Below are 21,206 nucleotides of genomic sequence, written 5' to 3'. Positions count from 1 at the left end.
TGGGCTCAGCGTTGGCTGTCATAGTTGAAAGCTTTTCAAATTTTCCCGCGACCAAACTACCCCTCACATTTAGTCCGTGTGCTTCGCTTCCGCTTTTCGAGGTGCTGTTGAGAGGAATACAACATACCCTCATCGTCTATAATGTCTAGGTATCGGGACCTATGATAAGAAGTGGCTATGACGGCCAACAGTAGTTCCGTAGCAGGGTGAAAGTAGCGGATGAACGAACCGTGGTAGACTGCGTTTTTTCCTTCGCTCGGAAAGGAAACATTTATTGATGAGACGGCCATCAATGTTGGCGAGGTCGTATGGCAGATTGTCGAACCCCAGTTAACCGATGATGACAACCTTTCGGTGACACGTTCGCGGGTGACAGAGCTACGATCTGTTATTACGAGATAAGAACCGAGGAGGAAATTCTACTTCTACTACCGAGGAGGAATGTGGGCTGGCTGGCTGGGTAGCTGGATGCCTGTTGGTTTAAGAGCACGCCAGCGAGCGGATCGTTGTTAGTGTTGTTATTAAATCGTCGAAGTTTTCAGTCCTTGTCATCGTGCTGGATGCTGAGCAACAGAGGGGTGCTGCGGGAGCAGTTGTTCTCGTGGAGCTCCGGTGTGGAGTACAGTGGAACGGAGTGTCCTCGTCAAAGTGTGCCCTTTCGGAGCAGTATCGTTGCTCCGGGGAAATAAGGATCTACTACTGTAAAATCTGATGAGAGTTAGACTTTGATTTTGATTTTATTTTCGCCAGTTCGTTTGGCCTTTTTCTTTGGATATTAACATGGTACGGCGCAATAGTCGTGCTGTAGTACCCGAGAAGTTCTAATAGTCCGTATTCCTTGCGGATAGACGAATACAAGAAAACTAAGGAGCTACAAAACGAAACACATCGTGAACAAACGGAACGCGAAATCATAACACAGGGATTGCTGATCAGTGTGCCTGATCTGCCACAACTAGTAGCCCACGACGACAGTGACTAGCCACTGGCGAAGCAGAATCTCCGATTGAGTTTCTACTTTCAAGAGAACGTCCTTAGGAATTCATTTTCTCTACTAATTTTTACGTTGAGATGTTGTCTCTTGGTGGAAGTTATCCTGGGGAAAAAGTTAATTGTAACTGAACTTGAACCGCGTGCGAGCTCCGGTTGGTGATGCAGTAGCAGCAGCAGCAGCAGCAGCAGCAGCGGCGGCGGCGGCGGCAAGACAGGAGGCTTCATGTGCAGGTGCCCCGACACATCGATTCAACAAACTTCCGTTTGGTCCACAATGGATGGAACGAGTGCATTATGTAAGTACGCTAAATGATACGTTGTTAATTTCCACTAGCGCAGGTGGGTAACGCATTCGGATCGTCCAAAATACTGGCCAGGTCTATTTACCACGAGAATAATGCGATACGGGGAAAATATACGAATGTGTATGAATACGATACGAAATTATCAAAAGCTGTCGCCATTGATCACTGAACCGGTTAGTTAAACGAACAGTGAATATAGGGAGAGTACCGCACAATGCTATGTAGTGTTCATGACAACTGAGTAGTGAATTATTTTGTATAAATAACAACGATACACGGGCGACTTTTTCCATTTTGTCCGGCGGACGTGTACGTGTTACGAAACCGTCAGGGAGGATCAAAGAAACAACTGGGCAAAGAACGGCCAATAGTTTTGTTGGGTTCTATTCGATACGATTTGGTTGTCTGTCGTTGGGTGGACGAGAGAGAGGCAGCTGAGGGTCTTGTAAGTCGACACGTTTCTGCTGGCTACTACTGTTATTGGTTAGAAGCCATGATGCCTTGGCTGACTTTTATTGGTTTTGCCACTTCCAGCTCATTCCGACCAAAAGATGAGAGACGTTTGTTCTTGTTCTCTTTCAACGTGTCGTGATCGCACGTTCCCGTTTCGGGTGACAGTATTTGACGGAAATACAGTGCGGTATCGATTCTGTGGCTTGATTTGGACTGGTTGCCGCTTATGCTCACCATGTGAAGATTCAGCCATAGAGAAATACAAGAAGAAACAAGGCGCTTCAAACGAAAACATGGTGATTTTTCAACGTCTTCGAAAGTTTCGTGATTAGCTCATTTGTAGCTATCGAATAGCAAAAGATTGTCAGCTGTTGCCGTCGCCACCGAGTAACAAACAGCAGCAAACGCAGACGCTTGCCATGGTAATTGTAATATTATCCCAAACAAATGCAGAACTAATAGCATATCTGACGGCCGCGTGGCAACGGATGACTATGATGCTGCTGCATAATCCTATGTTTTTTTGCTACCTATCCTATCGAACGGACCTCGGAATGTTTTTATAATTAGGACGTTGTATCTGTGTCATGCTGACACAGATACAACGTCGTAATTGTCCTAATTATTACACCTATTATTATACAACGTCCTAATACAATGTCCTGTTGTGGTCGTTCGGTGAATAGACTGCACCATGTGTATATATATATATATAATGTACGTATCGCACGTCAGTTTCCTTTTCGGCTTTGAATGATACTAGGTTCGTCGCTCCGAGTACAGCGTACAGGTAGAGAGTACGTTTACTGTGATTACAAGCTTAAACAAAAACTGATAATACTCACGTTACTATTATCGTAATTATCATTACCATACAGTTATGCACCTATCTCTTCGCGCTTGTTTGCCGCCCCAAATCGAAAAGCAGCTTTGTCGTGGGATGTATCTATGTTTGTCTGAGTTGTCGCTGTTTGTAACTGTCCTCAAATACATTGCTCTCCATTGCCTTTCACCGTCGCCCCCTTGTCTGTTTGTGTAACAATAGTTCACACTGCCACTAACCAGTCGTCAATTCCGTAGTTTCCCACAGCCCTTGTTGTTACCTGGACAGTGAGGTACTGCTGTACCTGCGTTAAGTGCTGCCTGTTGCATTGTAACGACGGGATGCATCTGTCTCATGTACACATGCACTATGTTATTGTCGTCGTTGTCGTTGATCTGCAGCGTATACGCGATATATCCAGACGCGTATCAACGCTGGTGGAAATTGTACTATTAGGGTTGTTGTTCTTCTTCTTGACAGCTTGGATACGAGCACTGGCGTCGCCTACTTTCGAACAACTAGGTCTCATAGAGCTGGCCGTAGTCGGCCAGGCACTGGTTTTGCCAGTGCGAATTAGAGTAGGACGCTGTAGGTGCGTAAAGAGATACGGGAATGCTGCTTAGAAGTTACGTGGTTTGCGGTGGCCCGCTCTTTGCAGATCGGCTGAGTTCGCCAGAGGTTCGCAGTCGCTGCAGCCTGTAATAAACCTGCGGACGGGTGGGACTAATGCAATGCTCATTCAATCAGCGCTAGGCAGAATTCGAGTCGTTTTGTCAATGGAGCATTTTCTTGACTTCCGTTTTGCTTCTACAGATTATCCTTGGACTAGATTGCTTCGCAGCTTTTTTGTGCTGTTATTAGTTACTTGCCTGTAGCAGTGGTTCCATTGATGAGAGCCTTGGCCTTTCTTTTGCTTTGCTCGCTCTTTCCCATTCTCTGTGGGTGTGAGTGTGTGAATCGTTCTGTCTATTTGCTGGCCGATACAGCCTCGGTAGACACCATGCTACCAAAGGTCGTGATACTACGAACCTATTACATAGTGGGTGAACATTGGGGCCTCCGAAGACATCTGTCTGGGTTCTGCATCCTCACAGAAGCTCGCTCTCTACGCCCGCAGGCAGTCTCTTGCAGTAGGTAGTAGTCACGGCGGCGCACAGTCTCTTTCTGCCTGCCAGGGCCGCTAGTGGTGATAGTGACGATGGAAGTGACGTTACTATCGGCACTAGTCGTGGACAGAGGCTTTTTCTTTGAAAGAAGTCAATGGTTGGTGCAGGTAATAGCCAGCAGAGTCGCTGTCATAAGACTGAGCTAGCCTCTGAGAGGGTTTTAGTACGAATGCGATTCCTGCTACTACCTTTGGTGTGATAGAACTCATGTGGTGGGCTTGATCTAAGATAAAGAAAGAACCTGCCGAATAAATGAAGGAGACAAAAAGGTTAGAGCGCGAACGAGAAAGAGCTATAGAGGCTATACAATGAGCAAGCGAATTCCTTTCTGTTTTAATGTCGAGCTGATATGAGAGCTCTTCAAAAGAAGGAATGGTTCGGTTTCAGAGTGACCTGCAAGGTCTTAGCTCAGAGAGAAGGCAAACGTTATAAGGAAAAAGTAGGAAAATTCAAAGACTTATTGCCTACAAGCCAGTTGGCGTCGCCTTCAAGACCTGCTTCGTCGTCAGCTCAACGACCATGCCATGTTTCCATGGCTGTGACATTTCTAGTCCAGTTCAGTGGATAACGCGTTGTATGTATGCACTAAATGAAATAATCCACTGGCTTGAATCTGAGCGCGGATACGTTCTGCTTCGCATTGGGGCGAACTTGTCCAGCGAAGTAATGCCTAACGGTTCATTAAGGGTTGTCCGTAGAACGCGAAAAACGTTTAGGCTCATTGGTTCCCGGCGTTTCGTCTAGGACAGCAACGACGCCACGAACTCAAGAGCTCCACAATCATGATAATGATAAACTCTTCATCAGCATCGCAACAATAGGCTATTATCGCATGTACGAGCAGATTCGCAATAGAGAGCTAACGAGGTGATGCGAGTACAAATGGAAGGGCAAAGGAATCAGCAGTTCCAGTAGTCGCTTGCGTAGAGGACGCTGTAACTTGAAGGATGAAATATGTTTAATAGAGATCCGACGATAATAGTAGCGGATAATCAGTCAGTGGTGCGTGTGTACGCGTATTTGCATTACTGTCTGTAAACTCAGACAGAGAAAGAAATGAGTGGAGAGGGTGAAATTGCAGAGATGGGAAAGAGGGATAGCAGACACTTCAAACGAATATAAGAGAATAGTCATTAGTTAGAGTGGCTGGTGTCAGTGGGTACGATCAACCAACAAACAATATATGTGATACGGGGTCGCGAACAGTTAGGCCAACTCAGGCTTGTTGTTATTGTCAGTGAGTCAATCTTGTTTTGCGTTAACTCTGATAAGCGGAATTAGAAAATTTTACGATCAATATATTTTGATGTAAAATGTAAGATACCAGTTACTTGATAACTGGTAACATTATCAGTAGTTACTTGATAACTACTGATAATGTTTTTTTTATTGCAGTTCTTCCCTTGAATGTAAAAGGTTTTTAACCAGTAGTGTCGAAAATGTGACTGATTATAAAAAAAAAAAAAAAAAAAGTAATATTACACACCTGTTGGATTGTCACCTGCTGCCTTTTTCTACACACATATATATATATATATATATTGACAGCCACATATGTGTGGTTGTCAATGCATAGCTTAATTACCTTTGTGTTTCATGATTAAACAAACACTGATAATAATAACAATAATACTGATACATCGCTGGATAGAAAACTTTCCGGCAGTTTTGCTTCAGTTTCGCTTCGAGTGGCGATTTGTTCCCATCTCTTCTATCATCCGACGTTTTGCTTCGTATATGTTTATGTATATATATATATGACTCATTGTCACGTTATTCTATTGACTCAGCCGCGTTTAACTCTGTATGGTACTTTGATTGGGCTTCAGTTGAGCAATAACAGAATGGGTTCATTGGTCAGCCCAGTGACAACAAGCGTTACTCAGCCATCCACTCACCGCCCCAACGACAGCAGTGCTGGCTCTGCTAAGTTACTAACCGGCCTAGGGGGCTTCCTGATGATATTGACAAGCGCATTTGTAACACATCAATGGACAGCTATCCCTGTTTTCAGGGTAATTTGCTATGTAACTAGAGGAGTGGCGGAGGGTGGTACAGGGGTTACAGTTAGGACTGCGTGGATAGGACAGAGCGTACTGGTAAAGACGCGTCTGACGACTATCAGCCACCCGCGCTGGCCTCCACTTTGCGGACGACGACGAGGCAGCAAAAACGATCGCAGTATAAGGCACAACGCGCTGCGGTAGCGGAAGCTATCGCAACTTCAACTAGTCCTACCGTGCACGCAACCGCTTCTCCAACGCCATTAGGTTATCGGCACTATTATTGCTATGATGTGAACCATTGCTGTAAAGCGGCAGGTACAGATCTACAGACAGGTAAATTGTTATAGGCATAAAGGTCCCCCGACCTAAGACGCTGCCTATACTGACAATGAAAGGGGTTAGAAGGAGAGAAGGCATTTCATCTCACGACCGGCTTTTGTCATTTTCACGTATGTATTAGAGAGATACGTGTGTGGGTGCGCAATGGTCAAGTGGCACATTGCAACCGTATGGAAGTATTATAACCAAGTTAAAGGTTCATAACAATAGTAGCACTTGGATACAAATCATTTTGCGTTACACGCCGAATTAGCGGCAGGTGCATTTGTTCTAATCTAGTTTAGATATTGCTGGAATATATTTCTGATTATTATTATTATTATATTATCATTATTAATATAATTATTCCTTACCTCTTGCATATCGATGTTTGACCGTTACGAAGTGCCTTTGTCATCTCGCTGTTAAAGATGCACTTTGAACTCACAAACGGATTTCTTAGAACGCGGACTATAAAGCTTGGGAACCGACTGCCAGCTGTGTATGTGCCTGTGAAGGGTTCTGAAGGGTCTAAACCGAATATACTAAGACCCTGGGAATAAAGGGTCGCAATCAAGATGGGACGAAACCATTCAACTGCGAATGTGCCTCGAGTAAGTCCGAGTGTTATCTTTGAAAAGTTCATCGAATGTTAAGCAGAAGCGGAAATGGTAAACGTGATCTAGACCAAACTTGTCGGTGATAGATGCAAATTGACCTGAACAGAACAACTGTCATGTACCTAATATTTGCAGAGAATATTTCTAGGCTTTAGTTGCAAAAGCTTGTCTAAATTTGGTTTAATAAGGTTAGATCCTTCATGTTTGTTTTTTTTATATATGAGGTTTAAGGCCAAGCTATAGAAATCCGAAGACAAGACAGTTCGCTTGACCTGTCTTCCCCTCTCGACAGGGCGCGGTGCCCGTTGTAGCGTAGCTCTCAGTACAAATGAAGGACAATTCGCTCTCTCTGCGACGTACATATATCCTTGCTTTTGGTTTTACTATTACGTGATGAGCCGTTAGGCGGTAGTTTTCTCCGTAAGAAAATACAATTTACGATAGAATGAGTTTTAATCTCAGTATAGGCCATGTAAGTACATTGCGTTGGTGCAAGTTATGGCTTACAAAGAAATGCATCGGTCACGTATTAGGCCGGAAAGGACAAATCGTTTCGCGCTTCTCATTCCACTGTTTATCAGGAGGTTTTCGTTTTGTCATCGTTCTGTCGACGGAAAGCCTTCTCATTGAATAGAGTTCTATGCTGCCAGCGTATTTCTGTGTTCGCTGCCAAAGAGACATATCAATATCCCGGCACGACCCTCGTCAAATACTGATAAAAATATCTCAAAAGCACTGGGATGTTCTTATACGTAAGTACGTAATTCTTCCCGATGCTCTCTGTCTCCCACGGTTCGATCGGTCGGTCGTTTTTTCGATTTTAACCGGGTTTTGCTTTCAGTCCGCTTCGGTGGGATTGGGGTCAATCAAAAAAGGCGGAATAAAGGTGGTTTCTCAAATAGCTGCCTAATTAATACATCGCAATCGTCTGTAGGCGTAGAGGTGATTTAAATCAATCGTTATTATTATTATTATCAATAGTAAAAACGTCAAAATAAGTATTGTATTTTAGACGACTGGAGGCAATCCAATCCAATCCAAAAGAAAAAAAATCCGAAATAAAGTGTTACAGTCTACGCCCGATTTAAAACGCAGGCCACGTTACTAAGTATTACCTGGTTTGGTAAACATATAAATTTCACCAGCTAGACATTGGCCAGTTGCTGCTCAATACACTGTTGTGTTCGACGAAATCACAACGGTATTCGATTTTTTCAAGATATTCTGAAGCAGTAGGAACATTTTTAAGCGGATCCATCTTTGTGCCATGAACGGTGAAAGCGAAAAACTCAATTTCTCTCGACGCGCCGTAAGGCAGTGGCTTATCTCATGTTGATGTAACACGTGCTTACACGTGTTATACGTGAAGAAATCTACCGGCACGGTACATGGACATTTGCGTTCCTAGTGAGGAAGATGTTATCTAAGTTATCCAAAATAACTAAGATGTCTAGTTGACAGATTAATTACTACTTTTACATTAATGTAGAAGCTTGAATTGAAGCCAACTATAGTTTATTCATTCAAACCGCAATGCTAGTTATCATTGAATATAGATAGGTTTCCGTGGCGGCAAGACCCTCAAGCCGCTGGATAAATACATGGTTAGAAGCGACGGCCAGTGCCCATTAGTCCTCACGTTAGTCACAACCTGTCGTATTCCGATACGCGCGCTGTCACACCTCGTTGTCCTATTGAAGCTTTGCCATGTTGTAGCTTTGACATAGACGTATGTACGATAATCATTCAACAGATAATGGAAGTATTTGTTTTCAATAAATCGAAACAGTTACCATTCTCATCGGGAATACACGAAGAGAGAAATGGTTATAGGACATCTTGACTAGTAGTTATATGTCGGTAGATACAAAACGTAGCCCTCGGTCGAAGGGTAGATCTAAGTTAGGCTGATGCAGAGCTCGTAAGAGACCTAAAGATCTGTGACGCTCTATGTGCCTGTGTTCACAGAAAACCGTCTTGGTCTATCGATTATTATTGTTCTTCATGCAAAAGGTGCATATGGATTCGGCTATGGCTGTTTATACTAATGATGATTAGAAGGCAGATATGATTTTTGCTCTTTCGAAACATTCGATAAATTCTAAGGAAAACAATCTAAGCGGCTAAGAGCTAGACGGTTCATCTAGAGAGTAATATGTGACCATATACGAGATCTAAAATATGCCACCATACCATACTCTTCTGAAAGAAATGAGACGCTGTAGAAATTGAGTTTTATGTTCTAACATGCCTTTAAAAATTGCATACATACAGCTCATAGAATAATCCGACTATTCACATTTTTATTCTGCTGTTCTCGGAAATATTTTGAGCTGCAGTTCGGTTCGACGGGACTGTGGCATAACAGGAAACGTCCACCGAAAAACAATAACCGACTGCCTTATTCGACGCAACAGGGTCAGCACCGGACTGAATCTGCTTGGCGTGTAGGAAACTGCCAAAGTTTCACTTTAACTAGTATACATGTATGTATGGTCTTGCCAAGTGATTTTGTTGAATCTTTGTAGCGATCTGGTGCCTGGTGTGTCATCGGACAACCGTACGCCTTTTTCGGGGTGTTGGCCTGTCAGGCTAAAGCGCGAAGACAGAATAAACATTCTGCTTCAAGGACGTGAGACTCGAAGCAGCTGTTTCTTTCGTGGGTGGCCGGTCATTGTCCTAGTCGTCATTATTGTTTTTAATTGGCAGCAATAACTAAATTGCTGTGACGCTTGCACCAAATGTTAGAAGTGGTAGTGAAAACTATTTCATGTTTAGGTAAACGATAGACAATACTAATTGGCATGCAAGATGTTTAATACTGAAGAAATTCTAGCCAAATTGTCGACAATTTGCTTTTCGTGGCTCCTAAACCTTCCCGATTAGAAATTTCATTGGACAATTTAATCGAATGAACAATACGACAAGGTTGGTTGGCTTTGCAAAATGACTGTGGTTCTTTTGTACTGCGGATGTCCGAGTCATTCGCTATATCGAAGAGTAAATACCACCGCTAGTAGTGGCTAGCGGAATTCTAGAACGAAAGGTTCTAAATGACCGCGTATAGTTAAAAATGAAAAATCTTTGAGAGCAAGTCGCTTCACAAGCGCATACCATGAGTTTATCAGCAAGTTAAGTTTATGACATGCAGTTTCGTACTGCAGTGGGTTAACTTCTTCATACACATAAAGCCTGATGTCAATGGTGAACAAGGGCTAAGCATTTGTCTGGACGTTGCTAAAAATCAGCACAAGGGTTAGCATATTTTTCTATATCGTGCAGCAATTAAGAAGCACTGGTATCTTTTGTCGTAAGAAACACATTTTCAACAAGGAAGGAAAGATTTCGCAGACGATATATTAGAGACGATTATAGTAGTTCTACAGTGTGAGGATTTTTTACATTTCTGCGTTGTCGTGCTAGGGGACGTTAGTCCATGAAATTTTACATTCGTTCGTTTGTATATAAATTTGCTTGATGGTTGCGAAGTAGCATACGCATGGCAGTATTTCGAAATATTATAAGAAATGGCCGGTATAACAATTTGATCATCGCGGAGGATTTAGCAATTGGCTAGCTGTTCTAGCGTATCGCCCAAAAGAATTAACAAATGGCATTCATTCATTAAGCATCGTCATAATTCATGTACGTGATGTCTAAATATAGCGTACGGGAACGACATGCGGCACTCAGCGAGCGTTTAAAACATTTATATTGTGTTGAATATGATCAGTTGGCGATATAAGCCACAGTGAACGTGGCAGCTCTCCTGCGTGTGTTTGAAAGGGCTCCAGATGTAAGCACGAGCTAGTAGAACTGTCGTGAATACATTTTCATTTAGTGAGATAGCTTGAGTAATATAAGATTATTTCCGACGTTTTGTTGTATCGACGTAGCGGTTATTGACAAACATCATAAATCAACTCTTAAGTCTACACGTGGAAATTACATTACCTGGCAAGGTAAAGACAAGCTTGAAGATCTACTTGAAACAAAATATCGCTTGAGATCCTACGGAAATCCTATGATCAAAAAACATACCTCATATAGCTTTTTAGTAGATCAATTAGTCACAGAGTGAGCTTGATGTTTTTGTCAGCCATCATTAGGTTTGTAGTAGGTTATAGGTGGTATGCAATAAGGTATAGGTAATCGATACTTTTATCGGTTCCTCATTGCCAAAGATTTGCCCTCGAGGAAGCGTCACCGTCATCAAATTTTAATCAGCATTACCCTACGCACTTTACCTGCGCATACGCTTGTTCGCCCTACTAATAACTTGATAGCATGACAAAATACTCGCTCGAATCACTATCGTTGTTGCTTTTAGCCCCGCTATAATCAGTCCCATACTTATACCAGTTACCTCAACCGTGATACATGAGGACTTAGACCTGAGCTTCGGTCTGTGGTTAAATATTCACCTCTTGCCCTCCTAACAACAAAGTCAATTTAGTAGCCTTTATACCGTTCGTTTTGAACCGCTTCAACACACCTGATCTCCGATTACCTTGCCCTTTAATTGTCTTTATACTTTATAGTTGTCCAGTGGCAGTCCATTGGTGCATCTCGGTTCGCGCTGTCTAGTTCACTCGCCATGGCGCCGCAACCAGGTGTCAACCAGCATGAAACAACGCAGCCGCGCGAATTCGATACTTCGCAAAAGCTTTACTTGGATGAAGCTCCAGCTGGCTGTGGCAGAAGCATTGGCTGTAACTACAACACTAACAACTAGTGCAGGGCGGTAATATATCTGTGGCAGATGAACAACAAAACGAAAAAGTCCCAAACTATTAATACAGGCAAGGTGGTGTTGTCGTCCGTACCGCCCGTTTTGATCCGCTTTCATAGAGGCGCTGTGCTCAAAGTGCCCCAGGCCGCTGCCCATGAGCTGGAGCGGAGCACCTGTATCACTCCGCTGCCCAGCAACTGTGGACAGCAACAAAACAGAGATAAAACTGTGTGTCCGAGGAAAGGACGAAGTAAATCGTTTGAGGGCCCGATACGACGGCCTGGGCGAACGCGCTCGGTGACATGGCACCACATGCGAAAGATCAACGGAGAGATCGCGCCTTTTTGACTATGGCCTGTGAGCTCTTGTAGGAGCTAGCGTGTGTGAGTGTAGCCTACTCAGCCCGTTCCGTGAGCTGGACTGGCGGGTCCGCGTTCTTCGGTTTTTCCCTTCTCTAGGCCAACGAAGATAATTCGTCAGCTTAGTTATGTTGCTGCAGAAGTGATTAGCGATATGTGTTAAAGAAGTCGTTCCTTTTCTCCCGTCGGGGAAAAAATAGTCCTACACGAAAGTCTTTGCGATACTTTTTCGAAGAGCGGAAAAAGTGTGTCACAGCAAAATATAAGAGGTTGCTCCCATTGCTTTTTCACTTAGCGTCTGCATGGAAAGGACAAAAGCTTAATAAGCTAGAATGAATACTTTGCTTTAGAATGTAATGTCCTTGTCGCTTCGTACTTTTCCAGTAGCTGTGAACTCATCGGGGTACTCGCGAGTATCCAGATAGATAACGGCTATGAATTAACTAACGAAAGGAACTAGCAACAGCAGGTATTGAGCGTCCATGGATGGCTGAGGAACAACAGTCGCGAATGAGCGGGGATTCGATCGAATTTTAAAAAATCAGATTGAAGTTGATAGCAACGATGGTGGTCAAATAGGTAACGGTTTGCAAGAAATTTTTTCCTCTATGCGTAGCTCGACTGTTTTCACTACAACGGATCAAACCCGAGATAGTCTCATGGACGTGTAATCAGCAGTTAGGGATGCTTCTTCCTTGCGGTTGGAATGCATGGTGAAATAATGGTGATTTTGTTTTGACATGTTCTGGCGTGTGACGATGAAGTTTTGTCTGCGGTCGACTACCATAAGCATTAATCGCTTAAATTGGTTAAAATAGATTTGAATGATGTGTGACAAATCAAATTCGGGCAAAATGTTCAGCCTTACCACCTATTATGGACGAGAATTCCTATTTACTTGATATAATATTATACCACACAGTATTGGGTCATCGCATTGACCAAGGGCAGCCTCAACGAAACCCACAAAAATACTGCACCGTAAAACTGGCTGCGTAAATTTCGGCTGAACATAATTCAATATCGACTGTGAATATTTGCATAAATGGTGCGAAGTTTTCATAGCCGTGTGAATGACTACTACATTGTCGGGGTTCTGCCAATCGAAGTAGGTCATTACATAGCTTTAGCTCGGACTCCCTCTCCGGTGAATATCTTGGTGCTCATCATGTATCGCGAACAGACACACCATACATACATGGGCGGTTACGGACGCATCGGGCCCGTTGAGTGAACACGCTTACGAAACAGGGCTAATGCTGCGTAGAGGCGTGTTTCGAGGACATTCATAGAGTTTATCTGTTACCATGACAGCGTTGTTGGCGCGTGAGAGATCTATCCGCAATTGGAGTATCTGTCCTAGACTTTACTACGATAAGATTGCTGTTAGAGAAGACGGCTAGTTACCAGAATGACTAACTGTAGACCGTGCGTAAACCGAACATTGATTGTGTGGGCTGTTTATGTTGGTACGTTTTGTTTGTTCAGTAGATACGAACATTTAAGTATAATCACTGTGTGGGTTTTTTTGTTATGTCGGGGGTTTTGCTTTTATGAACCTTGAACGATATGTGAACAACTTATCAATGGTGGCTTTGACCTGTGGCATTAAGGCGGTTAGGCTGACTGATAGCTCTGACCAGTGCCAACCCCATTCTAATTTGGCTTCTTTATGGTTCACAGGATTCGACAGGTACAAAAAACATATCGATATAAACGAAAATACTTTTTTCATTATCAACTGAAAAAAAGTTTCTATCAAGCGGACAGGAATAGGCCAGCTTGCCTTTGCAAATCTAGAGTAGAAGCATCAGCTATCGGTAATCTTCTGCCTATTTTACCCTTCATAAAAATTGGGTTTAGCCGAATCGATCGAATGCCAACTGGGGTCCTATCGAACTCAGTAGTGGCGGCATTCAGAGGAAAAATGCTACGTCTCCGAACATTTTTCGTGGTACTTGCGTAGATCACTTCGAGATCACGTGTGGTTGTGTGTGTATAGAATAGAAAAATACGCAAGAACATGACCCGTTGGGCGCATATACACTAGTTCTTACAACAACATGCTATACCTTTTGAAGTACTTATCATTCCTCCACTATAATCGATCCTCTTCGCCCGCGGGACGAACTAGGCAGCTTGAAACCAAGTTGGGCACATGCGAATTGGTGTGGTCTCGTGCCTGAGAATTTTATCGTGAAGTAGATGATTATTGTACTTCGATGTTTTTCAGGGATGCGCTAACTAAATCGGAGGGCGAAGCAGGGTCCATAAGCGACCTAGGGCGTCGCTACACTCGATGACATTACAACACGTTGCTGTACAAGGTATTCACCACGCACAACACCGAGGTAGCAATGAAACTCACATCGGCCCAGCCAAAAATCTTGAAGGAAATCGCAACGACGAACGGTCGCTCCCGCTATCTTTTTCAGTAGACTTCTTATGGTCGCCGTTGGAAGTATACATTAACGCCAAATATCTGCAGCAGAGCTCCGCTAACAGCCGTGACCGAGACGGAGGCTTCCGAGGACTTTATCGGTAATCCTGAACCTGAGCAAGAGGGCCTGTCTTCTGGCAACTGCTTGCGATGGATATTAACAGCGCTCGGGTCGAGGAGCTCTCTTCGTTAACAACTGTTGGCCGCGAATTGGCCGAAGCTATCGTACGAGCGCGGACGGTAAAGCAGCAGTCGTTTCGAAGGTAAAAATACATGCCTCGTATACGTTTATTTGATGTGGTTGATTAACGATTTGACTGCATACGGTATAATATTTGTAGAACAATTCCAAAGAAAAAAACTGTTCATACATATGTTATATGCTTGTACGATTTACGAACACGTGAATGCAACGACTGTTGAAAGTAGACCAGAATTTGGCAGATGGATAACTTTGAAAAAATTAATCAACCCACAGAATATTGAATAGTTATTCTTGGAACTCGTAGCTTTCGGCCATTGATTTGTATAATACAAACAAAGCTCGGCTAAGTTCCACACCATCAGGTGCAACACTCTGCGGAAACCTAGGTGTTGAGGGGTGGTAGCGTTGTAACAAAGAGCAAAAATTCGCGTGCATTGCAGCTCTACCCTCCTTATTTATTCGATTTAACTAAACCAATCGTCTTTCATTGGTCATCTGACTTCGTTCTGTCTTCTACACAGGTTGGAAGATCTGATTAGTGTCACCGGTATTACAGAAGATTTCATTGAAGTCAACCGAGCTCATCTCATATGCAGGACTCCGGCTGTTTCAGCGCTCTCAACGCGACCCTGTTCATCCGAGTCAGCCTTGGCCCTTCTCGGGTCTGCGAATACCAGTCCGCCAATTTCTCACGGGACACGAGGCCAGGGTGATCTCTTGAAGGGCAAGTACGTGATTGCCTACCCATTTAAGCGCTCTTACGGTGGCCATCGTCTGGACCCAACGTAACCTAGCCTGATTTACCGATATGTATTAAGAAGAGTCTGATCAATTAGCACATAGAACGTAGATATGTTTGCGCCGTTCAGGCTTCGTTTCCATGGACACAGCTGAGCCAATGAAAGTTAGGTGTTGACACCATTTTCACAGATTCTCCTGTTCAGCCACTGACAGTTCGCAATTGCTACCTATATGTCACAGAAATACGGCGTCTTAGACGAGCTTCATCAATATACGTATATACCTGTTTCCTAATAAACATTGTCCTTACGACACATAAGACGTTGATGGTTCAACATTAATTTCTCGATCCGTGATATTTTTTGGCTTACACTGCACACGCGAGACAGTTTTGAAAGAGTAGCGAAATTTCTTGCGTAACGTTAAGATCATTAAGCGCTTAAACTGAGAAAAGTTCTTCTACGAAAGACGTCTAAGTATAGAAGGGGTATCCAGGACAGAAGATTTTGGTAGTTTTTGATACACAAATGCGACAAGTACTTCCGCGCCACTTGTCAACGACCCCATACAAACGGTGAACAACAGTCCTAGGGTCCCAATGCACAACATGAGAGGTAATAAATGTTAATAGATGATTTGAAGTCATAGCGGTTATCACGAAACAACGAAGTTGATCGAAGGGGACATTTCATGCGGGGTTACTGTGTTTTAGGGTAGAGCTCCGACTATACTATTGTAGACACCCAGCTTCCTCCGTTGACACGATGAGCTTACTAATATTCTTAAGTATGCTATGCATAGAGTTCTACCACTGTACTTAGTGCAATCTTGCGCTAGTGACCTGGTGCCCTTAATACATACAGCCGAACCTGTATCCTATACAAAGGTATTTCGCAAAGTTAATTCATAGCAACATGAATGGGGAATCTAGTAGCTCTACTGGAAATACAAAAGCCAAGTGTCGAGCGTCTTTGAAGGATCGCCTGAAGGTTTGTACCGATTGACAAAAATTCTGTTTTACTTTAGTTGGTTGTCATTTGTTCGTTATTTTCTTGTTCTGTCGTTTCTGGTGGGTTTTTGTATTGTTCGTGCTGGTGTCTCTTCGTGGCGGCGGGGGGTTATGCCTCGCTCTTTCTTCATCCCGGCTTGTGCAGTAGTCCTGATGGTGACGAGGTCACCTCGTTAGCATCCTCTGTGGATCGGCTGCTTACCTCCCGGATAGCCAGCGATGATGACTCTCAACGTGAAGACCGTTCGGTACCCGGCGATCATATTCAAACAGCATCGCAACACAAAAATCACAGGCTTCCATCAACAACGGCAGCAATGGAAGATGCAGACAGCTCGAGCAACAAGCCATCTACATCACTGTCATCGCCCTCATGTCTATCGTCAAATTTGCCCTCGGGCGGAGGAGCAGCGGCGTTCTCAAACTCCGGCACAGCCCACGTCTATACGTGTCGTAGTACGATTACTAGTAGTGCAAATAGTAACCACACGATTAGCAACAGTACAGAACTGTCACCGCTGCAGCCCGTGCAGCAGCAGGTAAACAATGCTGACAGATACAAGTGACCTAAATATCCAAACAGAAGGTTTCTAGGCAGTAGGAGATTTTCGCAAATGTCAAATAGACCTTCCCTCTGTTACAGCGATAGAGTACTAGTATTTTATTCTATATTATTATATATCCTATAGTAAACGACCAACGAGCATTTTATCGAATACCATGGAAACAGGGGGTAACTGAGTGCGCGCCACAAATTGTAATTAAAAGTTTCGAAAGAAGTTGAAAAACCACGTGAGAATTATTACTGTCACTGTAGAAGATAAAATGTAAAAAGGGCATTTTAAGTTTCGAAAGGGCAGTTTGTTGAGAGATACAACATAATACTATTGAAATATGCAAAAATTGCATATATATATATAATATGCAGGGGTTTAACTTTTTAGCTGATGGAATTGGAAATCGTTAACTTGTTTTATACCGAAGTCGCATCCGTTCTACTATCAATCAGTAAGTATGCTAGTTTTAAATAAATGCAACTAAATCGTAGCAAGCATAGAATTTCTATCTTTAAGTATATTCTATACTCGATAAAAACTAGCATAAGGATTTGTCTACAATAGTATAGTTTGGTTCCTGATTACATTTCATTGGCCCTCACTTTGTATGTAGGTGTTGTCTAAATTTTTGAGAATTCGTTGCTGAGTCCCTTATTTGACACGAGCTCGTATCTAATCAGTTGTTAGTACATAGAACACAATCCCGATTTTTGTGCTTAATACTGATTTGTTTGTCACAGGGGTCAGCTGACGATAGCTCAAATGGCACAATTCTTCCCCCGCCAAAAAGAAAAAGCGACAATCTCGCCATTCAACAGGCTCATCCACCAGCCAGCAAGAAAGTCTGTGTTGTGAGAGGACGCGAACTCGAAACATGGTTGAATCAATTTGATTCCTGGTAAGTAAACTTGCTATGCTTATGTGTACTTCGTAGCAGATTTTGTATATATTTTATAGCATCCGTGAAGAAGATACAGCCATATTTTATTTACGGGCGAATCTGCACAAACTTATAGCCTGCCAGAAGCCTTCGATTTCCGGATGTAATGTGCTTTTGGCTAAGTAAAGTACCTTATGGCTAAGTATCTTTCGAAATTAAATTTGTGCAGGGAAACTGGGCAGTCCTTTTGTATCCTGTTGACGTGCTAGCCGAATATTGATTCGAAATGCCTTTAACAGGGCCTTATATTTCCAACGTATCCACGGATATCGAAAGATCATATTTTGCCAATGCAAAGACGTGCAACAAAGCCTATTGCATGGCAATAGATAGGCACGCGTTAAATTGCCTTAAAACGCGTTAAAAATGCCTAGAAAACAACAGTAGTAAAAAGAAAAAAGATGATTGCGTATTAGCTAAGTTGCGCTGTGATTTGGACGAGGTGTTTGCCTGTTTTCTTCAGAAGTATTTCGTGGAATTTCTACTTAACACGAAAAAAAGCATATTTATTTGAAGGCATACTTAATTGGGTTATTTGTTCATCCCCTTTTTCGTGAGCAAAGAACCAAGCTAATGTATATACTGCCGCATATATTCATATTGAAATAGCTTGGACCTCGTTTTCATAATTTTCGTTGTTTTTTTTGCCAGGTTTCAGTTGTTTTAGGCTGATACGAGTAAAACGTGTGGCATGAAACGTACGTCTGAACGATAGTTTAAGCAGTACACGCTTTAGCGGATGCTTTTTATGAACGTGTTGCCGTCTAAAACGTGGACAGCACCTACAAATGAAACATACATTTAAGAAAGTTACATTTAAGCAGCCACGTGTCATGGTTAGGCAACATTAAAGAGGTTAAAATATCCTTTAAAGGCTATTTGTTGGTTATGTTAAGGGCATGGTGAGTAACAGCAGACAAGAAAAAAAGCAGTTTGCTACGTCTATGCTCGTTTTGTGAGCCATAATGTCCATGAGGTAACGAGCGTCCCCACCTACAAACAATTATGGCTTTATTATAAGGTATCGCTTACCTCAGGATTTGTCTCTTTGCGTTTGTCGCGCGACCCCTAAAGGTGTCAGCCGATATGCATGGCCAGTAGTTGTTACAAAACGAAAAGCAGTTAACACAAGAGAGCCAAAGCGCCATGCGGGGGTATCGTAAGGTGCTGGCGATTAATACCACATTGCTTCGTCATTCGAATGCGGTAACCGCAATGAAACACCTATAGTACCAGTGTAGGAAGTAAAGCAAGAAGTCTCTAATTTGTATTGAGATAAAGATGTATGTTTATCGAGACTGTCGCAGTTACAAGTCTCGTTTGAGATGTCAGTAGCTGCAAGGCTCAACTTTTTTCAGTTTTCAGAAGCAGGCGCAGTGTCTGCCTTACGACCGTGGCGGGTCAAGCGATTGAGATTGTTCCGAGCGCAGTAAAATAACCAGAAAAGATGTCATAGACAACCAATCATCCGGTAAATCATCCCGCTGTGGAAATGGCTAGCACCGTTCGACATACCCTGAGGTACTGCAGGCCAAGACAAATGTCTTGTCGTCACCGCGTGCTAATTCCTATTTGCAGCGAGCAGGTAGCTGATTCAGTCAGCGGAGATAAACCTAGATTGTTCCTAGCGAAGCTGGTGCCATACGCACCTCTAGAGGCTTCGCTGGTTTTGCGGTCCCTATCCTGAAATCAGAGCAAATGTTAGCTTTTTACACGCTTGAAACGCGTATGCGATTGAGAAAGGATGTTTTAAGATTTGTTTGAATTCCAGTAGGAATAAAACTACTAAAAACATATGCATTGTGTCTGTTCAAAAAATCGTTAACGTCTGACGTAGTTAAGCATTGTATCATGGGCTCAATTGGTTCTCACCGATAAAGACGAAATACACCTACGGAGCTCCGCCTTGAACCTAGACGATCTCTTCAATAGATTTAGATCTACACATTACCACAAAAGTACACTTGCGCTTGATGCCTTCTGGCATTCTAAGTAGGTGTAAGGGGCGGAGGGGCTTAACAACTGAATCTTGCACGACCTCTAATTGAAAAACTAGCTAGCGTCCATATGCGATCTTTAATTCTATTAGCGTATCTGGTGCATTACGATCAGTTACGAGAAATGCGCCAATGTGGCATGGCGGTTTCGAGAAGAGTGGTTCTTGGATTGAAACAACGAATAATTCCTCTGCGAAATATGTTAAGCGTTCGTGGGCAGCGATTTGGTGACATATGTGAACATGTTGCGTTTCAGCTAGTCAATGGAGCACGGAGAATGCGATCAGTAAAGCTGAAACCATTCCAGGATGTTTTTCTTGGGAAAATCTTGATACAAATGTGCAAGACAGACGAAGACTTCGCACACGAAAACAGCCCATGCGACAAGTAGTGCCGTTATGTCGTCGCTACGATGTGAAATTAACACATTTATAGTCTGTAGGTGTAAATGGGCGAGAAAAAAAATCAAACATGTGACATTTGCCTGCTCTGTAAGTTGCAACGATAATAATAAGTAGCATCAGTCTATCTCATTGCTAAGCAGCCGCGGGAAGTATCGGCTAGGGTTGAAATAACTCAATGACTTGAAGTGAACCACCTGCAGCAGGAGATGTCAGATAAAAAGAAAGACGTACAATTATTCAAGAATCTCGATGCAAATGATAACTACTGTAAAGACTTTGTATAAAGAAATGTTATCAGTTTATCTTAATAAAGCAAATTAGCACGGGGTCGATAAGGATGTTCTGCCCTTACTGGCTTGCTTCGTGCGCTAATTGAAGGGCAGTGGCCAAATGCAATACATTTCAAACATGTTTACATGTTTATGCAATAACTTGCTTTAATAAGATTCTAGAAAGCTGTCCTGAAGCCGGTTGGGGTTTGTGGCAAGAATAATAACAAATGAGGCAAGATCCGATAGTAGCCCAGAATTCACACACTCATGGTAGTAACCGTTCGGCTAAATGCTCGTATTATGCTTTTTTTCTAAAATTTCTATGCAATATTCACAGGTCCCACGGCGAACGGTTAAACGCCCTGGATTGCCTCATGGCATCTTGCACCGCGTCACAGGTTCGTCACGTCATGCGTGTGATTGAGCCACAGTTTCAACGTGATTTTATCTCTCTGTTACCACGAGAGTTAGCGTTGCACGTTTTAGGGTTTCTGGAGCCTCGGGACCTTCTACGGGCCGCACAGACCTGTCATGCATGGCGGGTTCTAGCCGAGGACAACATACTTTGGCGAGCGAAATGTCGCGAACAGGGGATCGAATCTCTACCACAAGGCATTCCCGTAAGCGAATAATTCGTTTTTTTGGCTTTCAGCGCGAATCATTTAGCTATTGAAACTAATATTAAACTGGTTAGAATAGCTATTGACGATAGCTGACTTCACTTGAATATAAGCAGGTTCTCAAGGCGTCGAAGGTTTAACCCCTTGCCCATGCTATTATTGTCCTCATTTATTTTTCTATCAAAGTTAAGTTTGTTCGTTTCCGCTGAGCTAAGATATTAGCTTTATTATATTAGATTATATTAT

At 43.0% G+C, this 21,206-nt stretch overlaps 1 protein-coding gene across 5 annotated transcripts; it reads left to right on the top strand.

Moving 5' to 3' along the window:
- The first annotated feature begins 35 nt into the window (after window positions 1-35).
- Window positions 36-20,987, top strand: LOC111243718 (uncharacterized). Of its 5 annotated transcripts, XR_015320258.1 has the most exons (7): window positions 36-1,289; window positions 14,009-14,478; window positions 14,942-15,148; window positions 16,316-16,709; window positions 17,468-17,625; window positions 19,026-19,188; window positions 20,678-20,816. XR_015320258.1 is itself a non-coding variant. In XM_086979045.1 (6 exons), the coding sequence occupies exons 2-6, from the start codon at window positions 14,366-14,368 to the stop codon at window positions 20,970-20,972; spliced, it is 1,164 nt and encodes a 387-aa protein (XP_086835171.1). In that variant the 5' UTR covers window positions 37-1,289; window positions 14,009-14,365; the 3' UTR covers window positions 20,973-20,987. The 5 variants fall into 5 exon arrangements, 4 of the variants coding, with proteins under 4 accessions (XP_086835171.1, XP_022645439.1, XP_086835169.1 ...); XM_086979045.1 differs by lacking the exon at window positions 19,026-19,188 and having other exon boundaries at window positions 37-1,289; window positions 16,319-16,709; window positions 20,678-20,987; XM_022789704.2 differs by lacking the exon at window positions 19,026-19,188 and having other exon boundaries at window positions 42-1,289; window positions 20,678-20,987.
- Window positions 20,988-21,206: the final 219 nt, after the last annotated feature.

The sequence above is a fragment of the Varroa destructor genome, unplaced genomic scaffold, assembly GCF_002443255.2.
Source record: "Varroa destructor unplaced genomic scaffold, Vdes_3.0 BEIS01000002.1, whole genome shotgun sequence".
NCBI classification, from domain to species: Eukaryota; Metazoa; Arthropoda; class Arachnida; order Mesostigmata; family Varroidae; genus Varroa; species Varroa destructor.
This window is presented reverse-complemented; position numbering and strand designations above follow the sequence as displayed.